At 36.9% G+C, this 19,441-nt stretch overlaps 1 protein-coding gene across 1 annotated transcript in view; it reads left to right on the top strand.

Moving 5' to 3' along the window:
- LOC127351174 (CD82 antigen-like) overlaps positions 1-10,286 on the top strand; it is a 30,671-nt gene extending 20,385 nt beyond the window's left edge. The window contains exons 4-9 of the mRNA XM_051378465.1: positions 2,924-3,045; positions 4,394-4,468; positions 7,322-7,420; positions 7,938-8,102; positions 8,204-8,287; positions 9,193-10,286. Of these exons, the coding sequence (XP_051234425.1) occupies positions 2,924-3,045; positions 4,394-4,468; positions 7,322-7,420; positions 7,938-8,102; positions 8,204-8,287; positions 9,193-9,270 (623 nt within the window). The 3' untranslated portion in view covers positions 9,271-10,286. The remainder of the gene's footprint in view (positions 1-2,923; positions 3,046-4,393; positions 4,469-7,321; positions 7,421-7,937; positions 8,103-8,203; positions 8,288-9,192) is intronic.
- Positions 10,287-19,441: the final 9,155 nt, after the last annotated feature.

Here is a 19,441-nt window from a genome sequence, read left to right as displayed (position 1 = left end):
ACACTGGAAGCAGGGGGAAACAGCTAGCCTCTGATTAAAGTTTTAAAAATATCTCTAAAGCTGAACTTTTTACACCTAATTTAATTAAATTAGTTTGTGTTATACTGTGATGTCCTATAATAGTCAGGCTAACTAGTTTCACCCTGCAGTGTTTCTGTTTATTTACATTGATCTGTACAGTGTTTGAGGCAGTGGCTCTTAGAAATAGAGCTGAAAGCTGAACTTTCTAGGGGATATTTGGGGCATTAAAGAAGTTATTTTTTCCACGACTTTTATTGTAGACCCCTCAGAAGGGTTAGTACTCAGTTGTTCCCATTTCAGACGCTGGTTTTAGGATTATATCTTGTATTTAAGACTCTTTATTTATACATATATGGTTTTACATTAAAATGAGTCGACTGGAAACATTTGAAAGTCAGTCACTGAGTTGGCTTTAATAAACCAGCCAGCTACAGCTGATAAACACTTTATTTATTCATTTATTCGTTTATTTACTGGAGACGATGCACATTAATCAACATTACGGTTTACACTTTAATGTAAATGTGCCAGAGTTAAGCTAAGAAGCTACCGTCAACCCATACTATAAGAACAATACTTGAACTCCAGGTCTGTACGAGACGTGTTTCAATCATCTCACTCGTGGAAAGAAAGCACATTTTGAAGTTTCAGTCAGTTTTGAAATAGAGTTTATCAGAGAGGAGCAGTGTGAGCGGGACAGAAAGACGAGTGAAGAAGAGTTGGTGCAGAAATATAGAGACAGACATTGAGCTGGTGTGATAGAGAGACCGCCTGTGTGTGCGAGAGCGTCACTGAGGACGTCTGTCCCTCGAACCGTGGCCTCTCTGCAGGTGTCCTCCCCGCAGACACTGGGCCCTTTCTGCTCCCTCCAGCATCAGCATGCATCACATCAGCCCAGTGCGCTCACCGCCTTACTCATCACTACACACACACACACACACACACACACACACACACACACACACACACACACACACACACACACACACACACACACACACACACACACACACACACACTACATCACCGGTCTGTCCGAGCACAGCGGCGGGAGGACAGACACGAGTCCGCGGGACTTCATCGAGGTCGGGGAATGTGGTCATACGAGTCAAACCCCGCGTGGAGCCGAGGGTTAAAGCTAGCAGCTGACACATAAATGAGACGTATTGATGCTCAATGGAACATTTTATAAAGCGACCAGTGGCCTCGTAATGGGCTCGCAGATGATTGCAGAGGTTTGGAGGGTGAATCAATGAGCTGCCTGACGCCTGATCAGTGTGTGTGTGTGTGTGTGTGATGAAGTCAGCGTCGGGCTGCTGAAACCTGATTGTTTAAAGGCCGAGCTGAGTCACAACGAGTCCTCATCTCTGCTGTAAAAACCAAATCTCACATTTATTAAAGGTCCAGTGTGTTGATCTGTTGTCATCAGAAATATAATATAATATTCACAGGTATGTTTTAATTAGTGTATAATCACCTGAATGTAGGAATAGTTGATGAGATGTTGAACCAACACCAAACACTGGTTGTTCAGTTAGTTGCAGTCTGAAACTTCACCGTTAGATATAACTAAATCTTTTACACTGGTCCTTGTTTAAAGCAGTGGTTCCCAACCTGCGGGTCGGGACCCCCTCTAGGGGTCACCAAAGCTTCACTGGGGATCACAAGGCCTTCTTTAAAGGGTGTAAATCTGAGCATTTTGTTCATTTCTGTCACGAAAACTAAATGAAATTGTTGTTTTTAAAGTTTAGATTATTATTAAAGATCTAAACTTTAAAGCTCTAAACACAAACTATATTCAGAGGCTATATAAGTCTGTTTGATTGTAAAATACATAATAAAGACAGAATTGTTTAAAAAGTGCTAAAAATATCAGAAAAATGGATCTCTGATCGATATTTACATCAAATTATCTGCTCAAAAATAATATAGAAGCCAGTATTTCCCCAAGTGTGTGTGTGTGTGTGTGTGTGTGTGTGTGTGTGTGTGTGTGTGTGTGTGTGTGTGTGTGTGTGTGTGTCACATAAACACACACACATGCAGGTATTCATTTCCTGCCTTACCCCCCCCCATAGCCTAATTTTCCATCATAAACTCTCCTCGTTTGTCTTTGTCTGGATTTTGAGCAGCGTGCCCTGGTTCACTGATCCCCCGGGGGTATCCCATGATTCCTTGAGGCCAGGAGGAGTCTGCGAGGGTGTGTGTGTGTTGGGGGGGGGTCCGGTCTATAAAACAGTGCGCTGGCTGGCAGACATCAACAGGCTGACGTGTCCCTTCCAGCAGTTTCTGTGCGACTCGCTGTGTCAGATCCAACCGGGTCTGAATTGTGTCTTATTTTAGCTTCCTGCGTTACGTTGGATCTCGATCAATCACCACAAGTGGAGCGCTGCAGCCGCACATTTGCTTCTCATTTAATTCATATTTGATGATCGCACATGTTGCTGAGTTTGTCTGGTTTCAGTTTCCACCAGTTTATAGAGTTCAGATTATCTGCGGCTCTTCTTCTGTCATTAGATGTTAAATCAATTCGAAAATACACATTAATCAAACATAAAACAGCCACTGAATCAGCGGTTGTGTGCTGCTCTGGTGGTCAGATGTTTAATCTAATTTCTACTTTCATTAAACCGTCGTTAACAGCAGCCGTTTAATACAATGTTCCTGTATTTAATTTGAGCCATTTAATCAGCCAACGCCACGAAGCAACCGACGTCGGACCCATCATTTATTGTTAATGTTTGTTATAATACATCGTTAGAATCATGTATCACGATAGCCAACTAACACATCCACTCTGAGCCAGCGAGCTGCAACCCAGCCACGCCAAACAACGCTGCCGGCACCGACTAACGAGCTGTATCAGTGTTGAGCTAACGTGTGGTTTCTTTATTGTTTCTAACAGATAACTTAACGACTGTAAAGGTCGCCTGCTACATCCTGATTGGAGTCGGGGCTTTCTCCATGCTCATGGGCTTCCTCGGCTGCCTGGGGGCCATCTATGAGATCCGCTGTCTGCTCGGCCTGGTGAGTGACGCTTTGTTAGACGTGGTGAATAACGCCGCCGTAGAGCGAGCGGAGGATTTAATGTGGAGATATAAACGTTTCCTCCGGAGGATAAAAATACCGTAAAACTTCTCCCCCTGCCTTTATTGGGGACAGGCCTCTATTCGGGACAGGCCTTTAATTCCTTTAGCACTAAACTCTAACGGCTGCTTCTCTCGAGGTTTGTTCAGCGAATTTGACAACTAACATGATGATTATGATGCTTCAGAGGTTTCTTTCCGTCTCTCTTGTTTACCGTGTTACCGGTAACTCATAATTTTATTTTTAAAAAAAATAAAAAAGATATAACTAACGTTGTTCATTATGTACTAGAAGTTTAAACATTATATTTGTGTTGTTAAAACGACTTAAAACTTTAAGAGGCGACGGGTTTTAATAAGTTTTTTACATCGAGATTTTAAAATCCAGACCAGTCTATTGGAGACCAGTGTTTTTTTGTCCCAGCTTGTAGCCAACCGGGTTTTAAAAGAGAGGGACTGTTTATTGGAAGGACCAACAACCCTCTTTGGTTTAACTGATCGAGAAGTTCAACAGATGGAGAACTGTCCCGAACCTCTGAGTAAACACTGCAGGTGTGCTTTAGTTTTATCTTACAGGTGTACAGCGTGCACAGAAAGGTTAAAGGTCGACTGGGTCTTTAAGTATTTTTACTAGAATTATCTCCTGTTGCAGAGTCGTATCTATGGTTGCTCCTATTTACTGGAGCAGTGAACAATGTTTACATTGCATTAGAACATTATGGGATGGTGATGATTCCTCCAGGTATTAGGAAGGCCTATGTGTTACAAGGAAACTTTCTTTTTTTTATTTAATTAATTGGTGTAAGTGTTTGATGAGTTTAACATCTGTTTGTCGTCTCTCTCTCTCTCTCTCTCTCTCTCTCTCTCTCTCTGTCTCTCTCTCTCTCTCTCTCTCTCTCTGTGTCTCTCTCTCTCTCTCTCTCTCTCTCTCTCTCTCTCTCTCTCTCTCTCTCTCTCTCTCTCTCTCTCTCTCTCTCTCTCTCTCTCTCTCTCTCTCTCTCTCTCTCTCTCTCTGTCTGTCTGTCTGTCTCTCTCTCTCTCTCTCTCTCTCTCTCTCTCTCTCTCTCTCTCTCTCTCTCTCTCTCTCTCTCTCTCTCTCTCTCTCTCTCTCTCTGTGTCTCTGTCTCTCTCTCCCCCCCTCTCTCCCTCTCTCTCTCTCTCTCTCTCTCTCTCTCTCTCTCTCTCTCTCTCTCTCTCTGTCTGTCTGTCTGTCTGTCTGTCTGTCTCTCTCTCTCTCTCTCTCTCTCTGTCTGTCTGTCTGTCTGTCTGTCTTTCTGTCTCTCTCTCAGTACTTCACCTGCCTCCTGGTGATCCTCATCGCTCAGATCACAGCCGGCGCTCTCATCTACTTCCAGAAGGACGTGGTGAGTGATGTCACTTCCTGTCACTACGAGAGGAATGTGGAGGGTTAACACACCTGTTCACGCCCGCGACGTGTCACAGCACGCCGTCATTAGAATATCTGTTGCTATGAATAGAAGTTAAACAGTTAAACAGAGTTTACTGCCTGATGAGGCCACACATGGTCGACGCCAGTAAACTGACATTGAACCTGGCAGCGGTTGGTGCTGCAGCGCCCCCTGGTGTTTGATCTCAGGTATCTTTATAGAGGAGTTTTAGGATTCAATATTTGTGACTTTCTGAACTTTTAAAAAACATTTAAAGTGTATAATAAGTGTGCACTGTTGTAAATTAGGGCTGCAGGGCAATTTGTATCATTTTATTGATTAAATGATTAGTTTTTCGGTCCATAAAAGTCCAACTTGGCACCTTTTTTAAAGGTCCACAACTCAAAACAACAATAACGGTAGAGAACTGTAAACAGTGAACTCAGTAACTGAAGGACGTTTGTGTTATCTTTATATTTACATTCATCCAGAAGAAAATGTAAATTTTATCAGATTATCATAAAGGTGACAAACCTGAGAGCTCATCACTGAACTAACCAGGGAAAGTTTTACTCCTGGAGAGTAAAGCTGTGTTAATGTAGGACTGAAGGATTAGAGACGGAGAGCATTTACAAAATAACACTAAATCTGTTAACTTTAGGTTTAACAACCTTTAACGTCAGTCTGAGGCGTTTCATTTGTTTACTTTACTTCCTTATTATTAAGCATAAAGCCGGATATGTCGAAGCTTTCAGACAAATCTTAAGTTTCTCAGACGTAATTACAACTTGGATGTTGACATAAATGGTACTTACGGAGCTGGAAACTGGTAATTACGGTAACTCGTGACGTGAACGCAGCATCAGGTCTCAGGGAAACACAGATGTTTTGCATTTGAGTTAATTACTGGGTCCATACAAACATCTGAGTGTTCCTCCTCGTATTAAAGTGCTGCTCTACAGTCACAATCTACTAAAAATACCTCATCTACACAGACGGAGAGGAGGCTGTTCACTTGCACATGAACCGACTGGTTGCAGTTCCTCTAACGGCCACTAGAGGCTGGCTCCAGCAGTGAGTCGATCTCCATAAGGACTCATTAACATTAAATAAACATGTTTACAGCCTGGTACCAAAACCCTAAGTTCCACGTTCATGACGACTGTAAGGAAGGTGAATCGTTATATAACTCATCTGTTTAAATTATATTAAGGATTAAAGTTATGATATATAATTAAGGGCGAGGTCGCTTTGAGTGACAGGTGGTTATTTCCAGTAATCAGGCTTCATTCAGCTCTTTGCCCGTTTGTCCGTTTTGTTCAGAAACCTTTTAATTACGTCACACTGCAACAATTTTAACATTTAATAACTTTATTTAATATAATATTTTATATATATATATATTTATTCTTAATCTTAATTTTAAAGCTATGAAAATAACATATTTAAACACATAACTGTTTGTCTTTGGAGGACAGTATCACAGAATCTGAATGGCAACATCACCGTAAAACACTTTTACTACCTTTTTAACATGTTAAAACAATCAAAAAATATCAATAATCTAATTGTTTGAGCTCTATTAGACTTATTATATGTGTGGACTACAAACATGGAGGCTCAGAGATTCACAGTTTAAGAGACAAAGAACAAGGAAGAACATTTTTAAGATTTTAACATGTGAAAAACATTCGTACTTTTAGTACTTTTAGTTTTTAATAAAGTGGAACAACCTGTAAACTGAGTGAGATTCTCTGCACATATTGTTTATAAATTGTGTAATTTTTATGATTTTTGTTCAAGCAAATAAAACATTTTTCTTTTTAAAAACGAGAGCAAAGAGTTCAATAAAATGGAGCATTAGTGTCCTCGTTTAAAGCCAAAGGAGTCCTTCAGACTGCAGACAGTCTCTGTTTATTGTATCTGAAGGTAATAACCTCCTCCTGCTCTCATAAAGAATAAATCTGCTCTCACAGAATAAGATTTAAAGGTTTTAGCAGAGGTCACTGAAGGTGTCTGAATCTGGTTCCTGATCTTCTGGATAACCTACATATTCAGACTTTTACAGATCTGCCAAATTCTTCACCGCAAGAATTCAGAGCTGGAGCCGGCTGACATACCGAAGTCCTGAAGAAGAATTGTGATTATTCAGGAATGCAGCTGAAATATGGCTCTGATTATTGATTATTGTTTCAACCATTTAGTGCTGTTTAATATCCTCCAGGTTCCCTCTTTGTTAAAGGACGTTCAGGCTTTTGGGGAGAAAAACTTAATATATAAGAAGCTAGCAGTTGGGTAAAGAAACAAATGGGAAACAGCTGTTGTGGTTGTTGTTCTTTGGTTTTTGTATAGATTACCAAACAAACTGTAGACAGAGCTATGCTAACTGTTTACCTTTGTTTTCAAGCCTTTGTGCTAAGCTAACCACCCTAACCGTCAGGAGCGTTTGTTCGCTATGATTGGAAGAACAATGTTTCACCCTCATTAATAATTCACAACTTCGATTTAATTCGATTAATGCAGATTACGTGCAATCAACGATTTATTAGATTAACTAGTTTTGTTAACATAAGCTCAGTTAATATGTCGCTTTTATCTTTTGACCACCTTCAAAATGTGGTTAATGTCTCTTCTAAATAGTTTTATATATCTTCAAATATCGAATCAAAACCAAATTTATCTGAAAGATTAACTTGAACAAACATCAGTGTGATTAAAAACGACCTAAAATGACAGAAACCATGTTTAGGAAACGTTTATTTGAAATGTCTCACCGCTCGGAGCCTGTTTATTTTATCACCACAAAACTACTTCTTCATCTTCTTTCAGCTGCACGAAGAGACGTCCAAGATCGTCGCCAAGGTTCTGGACAACTACACCGGCAACAACTCGACCACAGAGCAGACCTGGGACTTCATCCAGAGGAATGTGAGTGGAAACCACTGATCTGGGCTCAGATACATCATGTTTTAAATGGGTTTATCCGAAAGGTACCACGATAAATAAAACATTAAAATTAAATGTTTGATTATTCTGGAAGCCTCATTTCTGCCAATGTGATTTAAGAAAAAGGAACCGGTTAGTCTTTATAATTGACTCTATAACTGAATATAAGTGAATATAATTGATAAAGTTTCTCAATATTTTGACTTAGTATCTAAAATTATGACTTATTTTCTCGAAATAATGAGAAACTTTCTCAATGTTTTGATTTATCATCTCATAAAATAATGAATTTGTGACTTTAATCATTATTTTGAGAAAGTTTTTCATTATAATAACTTTCAGAATCATTATTTTCCTGTCACATTGGTAGAAATGGATCATTATTATTGGCCGATATTGATCTGTCAGACAGTCCCAATGATCTGATGTTTGCCTGTCTCCCTGTCTGTCTGTCTGTCTGTCTGTCTGTCTGTCTGTCTGTCTGTCTGTCTGCCTGTAGATGGAGTGCTGTGGCTGGACCGGTCGTGCCGACTGGAAAGATAACGCGATCGTCATCAACAGCAGCATGCAGCTGTTTCCCTGCTCCTGCCAGAATGTCTCGGTCGCCACCGGGAACTTCTCCGACAGCGGATTCTGCGAGGCTGAGACGCCCGTTTACGATGTGGTAAATTATTATTATTATTATTATTATTATATATTATATTCTATCCCCTGTTTGCTGTGTTCTTCATCCTCCTCCTCTGTTAATGTTCTGTTCGTCTGCAGGGTTGCGCTGACAGCGTGGAGCGTTGGATCCTCACCAACATCGGGGTCGTCCTCGGTATCTGTCTCGGAGTGGCTGTGATTGAGGTACAGCAGCACTTCACTATATCTTTACACAGCAAATATACATATATATTATTTAGATTAAGATTTAATTATTATGTCTTTCTTGAATTGATCGATTAGTTAATTGATTATAATTAAACACTCCTGAGATCCATTGTTTAATAAAATGTTAAGATAAAAAAAATAGGTGAAATATTTTGTTTATTTAACATATTTTGCAGATTTGAAATTATTTTAAGATAAAATATTTGTATTGTTAAAATATATTTTTTTTAAACATATTTTAGGATAAAATATTCTTTATTTTACTTTATGAAATAAAAATATGTTTTAGGGTTTTTTTTAATTTACAAAAGGATTTTAAGATATAAAATATTTTGAAATATTAATTATTTTGTAGATTTTAAACTATTTTAATAAAATATATTTTATTTTACAAAAATAAATTATTTTATATCTTAAATTATGTTTTGATATAAATAGTTTTGTAGATTTAATATGAATTTTTTTAAGATAAAAATATTTTTTATTTTGTTTTATAGAAAAATATTTTATATTTAAAATTATTTTATAGATATAAAATATTTTTAAATATATTATATATATATATATATATATATTAAAATTTTTTATATATATATATATATATATATATATATATATATATATATATATACATGTTTATATATATATATATATATATATATATATATATATATATATATTTATATTTATATATTTCAAAATATTTTATATCTATAAAATAATTTTAAATATAAAATATTTTTCTATAAAACAAAATAAAAAATATTTTTATCTTAAAAAAATCAGTTTATATAAAATCAGTTTATATAAAATCCGTTTATATAATATTTTAAGATATAACATAGATAATATAAATGATGATTTCTGTGTTTTGTCGACAGCTGCTGGGGATGATTCTGTCGATCTGTCTGTGTAAGAACATCCATACGGAGGATTACACCAAAGTGCCGAAGTACTGAAGCCGATCGGAGGAAGTTAAACCGAACCAACGAGAGGGAAAACATAAAATAATGCATTTATTTTCTCCACCTTATATCTGGTGAAACATTTTGTCCAAATGTAAAATAATGTGTTTGCTTTATATTTTATTTGATTTTTCTTCTGGTTTTTTTTTAAAGTCCGGTTTCTTTCGAGCACTTTAGAGACTTTAGAGTGAAATAATAATTGATGAGGATAAATTAAAGGTCGGCGCTCTCGGGCTTCAGATTCCCTTTTAAAGAGAAATCCTGTTTATTGTCTGAGAGTTCGAGAGATTCGGGGCGACGGCTGATTCGGAACAACTGGAAACAAAAAAGTTAGTTTTTATTTTTCTACGCCAGCGTTTTTTGAGTTATTGTGAAATGTTTTTAGTACTTTTGTATATAATTTTAGTCTTTTTATTTGTGTGAATCCCCAAAAAGTACTGCCAGCTGGTCTCTCCTTTGGATTTATAAAAGTTTGTTTTATGTTATTCTATAATAATAATAATCCGATACTAAAGAGGAAACAGGATATTGAACAGTATCACTCCCAGTTTACGATTATCTGTGACGACAAGCAGAAACTTTTTTTTAAAGTTAGCTTTAAGTTGGTTTATATAAGGCCCGTATTCTACCCACGTTAACATAAAACGAGTGTTTGAGGAGTGAAATGTTTCTTTTAACCACTTTTTTAAAAATATATGAACTTTAAAAATACAGCAGGAGAAATATTTTCCATCTTGAAACTTTTGAAATTTGTTTATACAGAAAAAAACATTTTTAAATTGATTTATGTACAATTTGATGTTGTTTTTATAATGTACAAATCCTCCTTCCTGTTGTTTTTCATGTACAGTCTGTATGAAAACCATTCCATTAACCTTTATAATAGTTTCTAAGACAAAGAGGGTACGTATGTTTATAACTAGATGGACTTCTGGTAGCTAGCTGGATTAGTAAGTGTGTACTCACACCATTCATTATATTCCATTTTGCCAATAAACTGATTACAGTTGTTTGTTTGTTTGTTTGTTTGTTTGTTTTTATATCCATTACTGGAGCAGATACTTCCTGTAGCTGCAGCCTTAAAGGTTATATACACAAAATTACACAAGAGTGGCGAACCAGAGCTTCTTAGGCCAAAATAATGAGACAGAAATCAAATAAAACTCATTAAAACCGACTTTATTGTTTCCAATAATCACTAGTTCTGGTTTGGTGGAAACAAATCTTTAATTCATCGAGTTGGATAGAAAATGTTCCTGAAAATGATCTCAAAGTAATCTAACATAAATCCTCGGGGACAAATTCTTCACAACATAAACAACAAACATAAAATTATTGTTCATTGGGGCGAAGGTACACCAGACTTCATTGACAAAACCATTAATTTTATCTAGCAGATAATCTTAAAACACACTTAAAACTGGACAGAATCAAAGTTCGTCCACTAACAGTAGTAGTTTCTGCCACTGACAGACTCAGGTTGTTATTGTCAGTGTCTGACAGCATTATGGAAAGGATCCCTACAGAGAGAGACCTTTAGTTTAACCACAAACAGCCGTAATATCACTATCACTCTCCACCAGACTCCAGAGACAAAAACACTCATTTTACCTTCAGATCATCGTAACTTCATTAAAGTGGACAGAAACAGAATAAAACTCATTAAAAGCGTCTCTGTTAGTGTTTCCAACAATCACCAACTCTGGTTTGGTGGAAATAAATCCTTAATTCACCGACGTAGATGATAAAAACAGCAGTTTCAGTCGGAGCAGACCGGCTATGGAAACAAACCACAGAGAGGATACAAATATTTATATATATAAACTGGTGTTTTTGAGCTGCAATTTAAAATATTAAGTTAATAATCCAAACTTACTTTTATTAGTTTATTCAACAATCTTGGACATACAGAATTGTAAATATGAATATATTCTATATTTTGAAGGTTCAAGTTTATCTGAGGAAGAAAATTAAATTATCTTTAAAAGTTGTTAGTTGGCAAAACTGTTTGTAAACTTAAGAGTTTGAGTTCGGCTCAAAACTCAAAAATCTAATGTAGACTTTAAATTATGAGAACTTTTACATTTTTACAGTATATTAAATTATGGAATACAGATATTTTTGTTTTTAAAACTAAAAGATTTAAGTTTTTCTAGAGAAGAAAACTAAATTATCATCAGTAATTAGTCAGTTTTTGTTTTTGACAGTGTGTATGTTGGCTTCCTGTCTCACTTGAAAATAATAAATAAATATATATATATATAATATATATATATATAAATACATATATATATTATATTTTGTTTTATATATAATATATATATATAAATACATATATATATAATATATATATAAAAGAATGAAAGGACCAATAACAACGAGCTGCACACCTCCTGCAGTTCCTGTCTGAACCACTAGAGGGCGACGTCACTCTACACAAAAACCACACGAGCCAAAATGAAGTCTGTTTGTGTCAGAAAGTAAAAGTTTATATTACATTTTATATTTATTCTGATATTCAAAACTTGTTTTATTTTTAAGCTTAAATAATAACAGTTTGTATTTATGTGATTAATTTATTGTATGAGAGAGAGAACTGAAAACAATGAAACTACCTATAAATACGGACAAACTATAATATAATATAAATAATCAGGTTTATATTTACAGCAGAGTGCTGTTATTATTAGAACTGTAATAAAAGTGATTATCTGTGAAATTACAGTAATTATTGTTGTTTTCACTGATAAAAACAGTTTACTAATGTTTATACACTGATAAACAACATTTATTCAATGTTTTCTTCCATAATTATACAAGATATCTGTCAGTTAACAAACTAATCCATGTTAAATTACACAACAAATACCTTTTTCACTGTTAATGTCACTAATTTTACATAATTTTAGAAATGTATTAACGGTTTTAAACTTGAATCTAACAGTTTAATCTATGAAATAACAGAAAAAATTATAGATTTTATAATAATATAGTCTTTTTATGTGAAATAATTACATTTTCTTTAAATAAGCAGTAATTTTATGATTATTTAGAGTTATTTCACATTATGTTACATTAGACATGTAAATTCACAGGCTGCTTTTTTAACTTAACTATATATATTATTTTTTTTCATATATAATATATATAAGATAAAAAGGAGAAAGCCTGTAAACGTACAGATTATTTTACAGTATATAACCTGTAACCACAGAGTGACGTTTCCATCTCATATTGTTTCATTTAAAGTAAATAAATCTCCAGTATTTAACAGAGAAACAAAGATTTGAGTGAATCCAGCTGCGATGTTTCGTCTTTCCGTTCCTGTTCATCATCAACGACGCCTCCGATTTATTAAACAGGGCACAAGTGTTTGTTCACTAACTCCATGGTCCTGTTCAGATGACTGTATCACACACACACACACACACACACACACACACACACACACACACACACACACACACACACACTTGTATAACGGTGACATTTAGCCTGACAACCACCTTTAACACACACACACACACACACACATTCAGCCTCATCCCACGTCCGTCCAACACTCACATCCAACTGCTGCCTGGAGCAAAGTGTTCAGAAATCACTGCCAAAACTCTGCATGTATTATCCTCCACACAGACAAAAAAAAACACACACACACACACAGACACAGACACACACACCACACACACACACACACACACACACACACACACACACACACACACACACACACACACACACACCATGTTAAGGCCTCTTTATGTAACTTTTGTTTAAAGTGTTTCAGGATCATTTTGATGTCCCTCTTTGAGTCGATGTCGGTGGAACTGGATCATGTTTTATGGAGGAAAGCTGATTTACAGAGTACCAGGGATGTGTTGGTTGGTGACACTGGCTGCAGGATGAGATGTTTTCAGGACGTCAGAGGAAGCTAAAGAAGCCGTCGGACAATATTAAACATCAGACTTTCAGTCGCTGTCGAGAGCTTCGTGAAATAAAAGTCTTGATGTTTGCTGTCGGTTGTCGACTGGCTAGTTTTTGATCTTAAGTAACGTAAATCATACATAATATACATCAATTATATATATTAAATTGTGAAAATAAAGATTCTTTTGTCTGTAAAACTTAAAGATTTGTGTTTTTAATATCTATATTATTACATTATTAAAACATTTAGTGAAGACAGTTCATGTAAATCCCAGGAAAAAGGCAGAAAGTCTGGAGTTAAAGTCATTATAATGAGAAATAAATAAAATTTTTCTCATTATAAAGACTTACAGAATCTTTATTTTCCATCACATTGGTAGAAATGTTCTTCCATAGTTGTCCAATAATCTCCTATAATACAATAACACTGTCACAATGTTCATCGTGTGTCGATTGATCCGCTCTGGTCGCCTCGGTAACGTGTGAAGACGAGTTTCTCAGGAAATTAATAAATAAAGTTAAATTCAGAGTCACACACACACACACACACACACACACACACACACACACACACACACACACACACACACACACAGGATCACAACAGACGTCCTTCAGCACAGACGGTGAGAAACAACAGCTGACAGGAAACGGGCAAGACACACGCACACACACACACACACACACACACTCATACACTCACACACACACACACACACACACACACACACACACACTAACATACACACTCTCACTCACACTCACATACTCACACACACACACACACACACACACATACTCACACACACACACACACACACACACACACACACACACACACACACACACACACACACACACACACACACACACACACACACACACACACACACACACACTCCACAGTCCAGACCGGTGAGATCATCATCAGCCATGTTAAACATAATGTAATTTCAGCTCACAATGAGGGCGCAGAGAGGAAGTCATTAGTGATAATATGGATGTGAGGATGCGTGGGGTCGACCCTTCATTCACAGCCAGGGGGAGGAAGAGGAGGAAGAGGAGGAGGTTTAAACTCTGTCGAAGGATTTCTGATGAAGTTCTGCAGGTTGAAAACTGTTCAGAGAAAATCTCAAACTGCAGCAGTTTCCTTAAAGTTCATTTACATCTTTTTATTTTCTGCTTTATCCTGTAAAACCTGAGAACGTCTTTATAAAAGCAGTTAACATAAATTCATTCATGATCAATTGATTATAAATTGTTTTTATCGTAATGTAATAATTTGCTTTAGTGGAAGAAAACTTCATTCAACTTCACATTTGTTTACTTTTCTGTACTATACTATACTGTACACTGTATATAGACTTTATTTTTAAATATATTCTGCTCACACATTTTAAATAGGTTTGTAGAAATGCTGCAGAACAATAACAATAAGTAAAATTAATCCTCCAGAAATATGGAGTCATTTAGTCCGATCAATTAAAGCTAGGCAGAGAGATAGGCTACGTCAAAAAAATTATGTTAAATATTAAAACCTTTTTTTCTTATATCAGTTTGTCTCCACCCCAGAATAAACAGTCTGAACATTTGTGTTAAGACTTCTTCCTGAGTGGCTAACGAGCTGATAAGTAAAATGTTAATAAATCTATTTAAAAAGGAGGTTTCGGTTGTTTCAGATCTGAAGCTCCTGCTGCTTCGCTTCCTGTAAGTTGTGTTTTTATACGTTTGTTTTTGGTCCTTTGGGCTTTAAGCTCGACACTCCTGCGCGTACAGGAGGCCGATGTACCGTGAAGACCTCACCTGGAGTTACTGACATATCTGTACATGTGCACAGCGTCTCTCAGGTGTCTTTCCTAACAGCAGGAAGAGTGTTTGTTATTCTGTATGTGCTGAGACCCAGGAGTCTTCCTCCTCCTCCTCCTCCTCCTCCTCCTCGTGCAGTATCAATATTCACAACAAAAGGATTCACTCTGCATTAGAGTGAACATTTGTCTGTATTTTGCAACAACATTTATTATTTATATCTTTAATATTTGGAGTGAAGTGCTGCTGTAAGATATTTTGTAAGTAAAGCTTTATTTATATAACACACAGATTCACAAACACATAAATATATGGATGAATAAAACAAGAAAAGAGGAATAAAACCTTGTTTTTGAGGCCACTTTCTACTTCTGCTTCACTACATTTATCTGACAGCTTTAGTTCGTTTGCAAAGGAAGATCAAATATGATGTTTTGTTATAAATCAAACTAACTAACGATTGGCCGGTTTAAAGGTTCAGTGTGTAGGATTTAGTGGCATCAACAATCTTATATTCAGGTGATTATAATGAAAACATACCAATCAATATTATATTCAGATTCTGACAATAGATCCTCTTAATGTTACACACTGGACCTTTAGATAACCCTAAAATGTGTTTTTTGAGGAAAAAAAGAGACATTTGATGTGTTGAAAATGTCTCAACTCGTCCTCTGTTCACTGTTTTAAATCACCCTGTCTTAAACCTGCATTCTCAGTACCAACCAGCAGGGGGCGGCTCCACTGGTTGCAATAACACACAGATACCATTCAGTCTTATGGAGAAATGAGTCGACTCCTCAGTTGATTGATGAGCTCAGTAAACAGTTTCCTGATGTGTTTCTGGTCTCAGTCTCTAGTTTCAGTCTTCTTCCATACAGCATGATGTTCATTTAGTAACTGATGGTCCCATTTAGAGTAAAACAGACCATAAAGCAGGGTATGCTTTAGGGCGGGGCTACCTTGTGATTGACAGCTCATTCTCAGTGAGTCCGTCCAGCTCAACGCACCAAACTCAGATCAAACTGTCAAACAGTGCTGATCAGATCTGGATCCAGATTCTGACTATTGACAGTCAATGAGAGCAGCTCAACTCGCAGTACGTGACCTCCGCCAGCTCCGACAAACCATCATGGCGACAAAACAGGACTCCACAGACTGACGGGTCACGATAGATTCACAGTCGGCTACAACACAGAAACTTTTACAAACACGTGAATGTGCTTCTAGTGACTCAATCACTGCAGCCGCTGTCGAGGCCCCGCCCCCTAAAGTCCGCGTCCTTTACAGGTCTCGGATTCGATTGAGGTTATAAATGTGCAGAATCGTGATCATGATGCTCCGTCTCTCTCTCATTAGTCTTTTGAGTTCCTTTCTGCAGACTCAAGACTCCAAACGCCATCAAATCTGTTTTTCTACGACTTTAAATGAACACCGCGTTTCCTCTTTCAATCACAACAGCTGGCACAGACACAAATCTACCCCCCGCCTGCCCGAATCCCCCAGTGGGCAACCTTTTCCTTTTTACCCAGAGTCCTTCATGCTTCTTGCAGCTCCTCCGGAGGCCTGTCAGGGTTCATACATCAGGCACCTGCAGCGGGGATCGCTGTGCCCATCACATGTGACAGGGGAACACGCTGAGGTAATGGACAGCGACAGAGCACGCACCGACTCAACCCGCTGCTCCAAGAGGACGGCAACAAAAAAATGTTCCTTCAGAGGACGAGACACAGCAAGAATCTCAATTTCACCGCAGTCACCGACGGGTGATGTGAGACAGACAAGCTGTCACGCTGGATGTCAGCCGGTGTTTCAGGTGGTGAAATCAGAGGAAAAAAAACATCATTTGTATTCAGGGAGTTTTTTTTCTGTTTGACTTTCTTTGGCTGAAATGTTTTTTATCTGTCTGACATTTCTGTTCTCTAAACAGAAACAGCTGCTCGGTTTGTCCACACCATGTGTCTCTCTGTGTTAACCGTATGTTTTTATGACCTTGACGCCGCAGGAAACAGACTCTTCTCCACGTTTACAGTCTCTCTGTGTATGTTTCTGTAAGATCAGAAATATACACATTTGTGCATGAATGAATGTTTCCCGACTGTTTTTACTGCTGTTTCTGCATCACGTCACATGTTCTCGAACAGGTAAAGCAGCCTTTTTGATTCAGTTAAACAATGTTTATTAAATAGTTTATAAGTGAGACTAAATAAATGTATTTAGGTTAACAGGGTTTCGTTTTTTCCTCACAGAAGGAATCATACCTTCGGCTGGTTCATTTAGATCGATCCAAAATCTTTACACTCCTACCTGTTTGTGTTTCTTTACCTTTTTTTTATAATAATTTCTAACTTTTTCTGCCTGGTTTGTTTCAGCTTCACTGGATATCTGATTTATGAACCAGACATCATCATGTTTGAGTTTAGAGTCATGGTTGAAAAACATTTAACTAATATTCATGTATCGTCTATCTTTTTTTCCTTTATTAAGTATTTTGCTGTATAACAACCTGAAGTTTCCGTCCAGAAGCCTTTCTGCTGCCAGAGCAAACACAATCGTTAAGAGCTGAGATAAATCCTAGTGATGTGTTATAGTTTCCCCACTGCGACCGGCTTTCTCGCCCGCTGTGAAACCGGGAAGTCTGCTGCATTATTTAAAAATCACCCTCGCGGCCTCCGAACCGCTGCATGTTCCCTTTTCTCTGCGAGCAGAAAACAAAAACAGTTAATCTGTGTTTGTGGACGAGGTGAGGAGAGAAGCTCCTCAGAACCAGACATGTGGACCACCCATGGAGAAGGTGGAGGGGTTTTCACTCGTCTTCATCGTTGTTTCCTGATTGTGCTGAACAGACTGCAGCTCCCTGGTGTCCTCGACATATTCTGCCAGATGGTGCTCTTCTGTCAGCGGAGGGAACAGAGGTGCACTGTTCACGATGCTTCAGTGCAATTACACCGAGCTGTGTGGGATGTGTCCTTTTAAACCTCTTCACACAAAGAAGCTGTTGGAAATTGGTGTTTTTATCAGAATGAACCAGTTGGTGTGTTACAGAAAGCAATGGAAGAGTATTATTAATATGTGTAGAACACAATACGAGGAGTTATTTTAACTCAGAAATATGTTGAAACACAAAATAAGTTTTTAAAACTTTCCTGATTAAATGCTTTTTGTTTTTATAGTACAAATAAAAACTACAGAATGAGGTTAGCGTCACTTACAGTGACTAAAGATATGTTATTATGAATGTTTTTAACTTAGAAAATTAAGTTAAGTAAGTAAAATGTTCGATGTAATCGATTTCAACCATTTTTTAAACTTTTTATCTGATTTTAACGCCGTGTTGTTATTTTAACTCAAGTTGTTGAAACGGATCACATTGAAGATTTTAAGTAACACAAACTCAGTTTATTGTAAGTTGAGATAAAAATTATAACATTAAGTCAGCGTCACTTAAATTTACTAAATCTGCTTAATCGACAATGTTTTTAACTTATAAAATTAAGTTAGTTTTAATTCAACAATGATTTGAGTCAAATTAAACTTATATAGTTTTACAGTGTAAAATGTTTGCTGAATATTTGTTTCTTTGCGTCTTGTACCATGTTTTTATATTTGATATATTAATATCAAGTCTGATTTATGTTTAAGTCAAAGACTATTCTGAAAAAACAAACCAAATATTACTAAATATAATCAAATTTTCTTGAATTAAGCAAAAATATCACCAGCCAGAGGAGCGAAACGGTTTAATTGGGCTTGAATTCTTAAAATTAGCATAAAAAGACAGTAATGAGCCTTAAAACCAGAAAAAATGCCAAAAGCAAGTTGTTCAAGTGTCCTCCCGTTAAAAAATGGGAAGACACTTTTGATTGTCCTTTACTGTATATATTCGTATATATTTGTTAATATATAAAACAACAGTAGACAAAACTACAAAATTAAGCTTTAATATCATTGTCATTGTCATCATCGAAAAGTTGTCATGAATGGGGGAAATTAGCTTTCGAGAGGTTGTAAACGTGTTTATTCTGCAGTTTAATATGGGGCCTTATGGAGACTCACTGCTGGAGCCTCTGGTGGTCGTTAGAGGAACTGCAGGTTTGTTACTTCAGTTCAGTCACGATGCCGGTTGGTGAATACCTTCATTAGAGCCTGAGCAGCGACCTGCTTCTAGAGAGTTGATCGGTTCAACTTGAAAGTTGGTAAGTACACTCTAAAGAAGTTCACGATTAAAAGTTTTCAAAATCTCAACATTTCGTCAAACGGCGTGTCCGTGGCGTGGTGGCAAAAATCAACGTTTTCCCATAAAACAAGCCTTTTTGTAACTATACGGCATTTCAACAAAGAATCCCCGACAACACATTTAATGTACACACACAAAAATTGGTGGGCACATGTATCCTGTCAAGATCTACAAAAAACCCTCTTAGATCCG

This window comes from Dicentrarchus labrax, unplaced genomic scaffold (genome assembly GCF_905237075.1).
Source record: "Dicentrarchus labrax unplaced genomic scaffold, dlabrax2021, whole genome shotgun sequence".
Taxonomy (NCBI): domain Eukaryota; kingdom Metazoa; phylum Chordata; class Actinopteri; family Moronidae; genus Dicentrarchus; species Dicentrarchus labrax.
The sequence above is the reverse complement of the archived record's forward strand: the minus strand, read 5'-3'. Positions and strand labels throughout refer to the sequence as shown.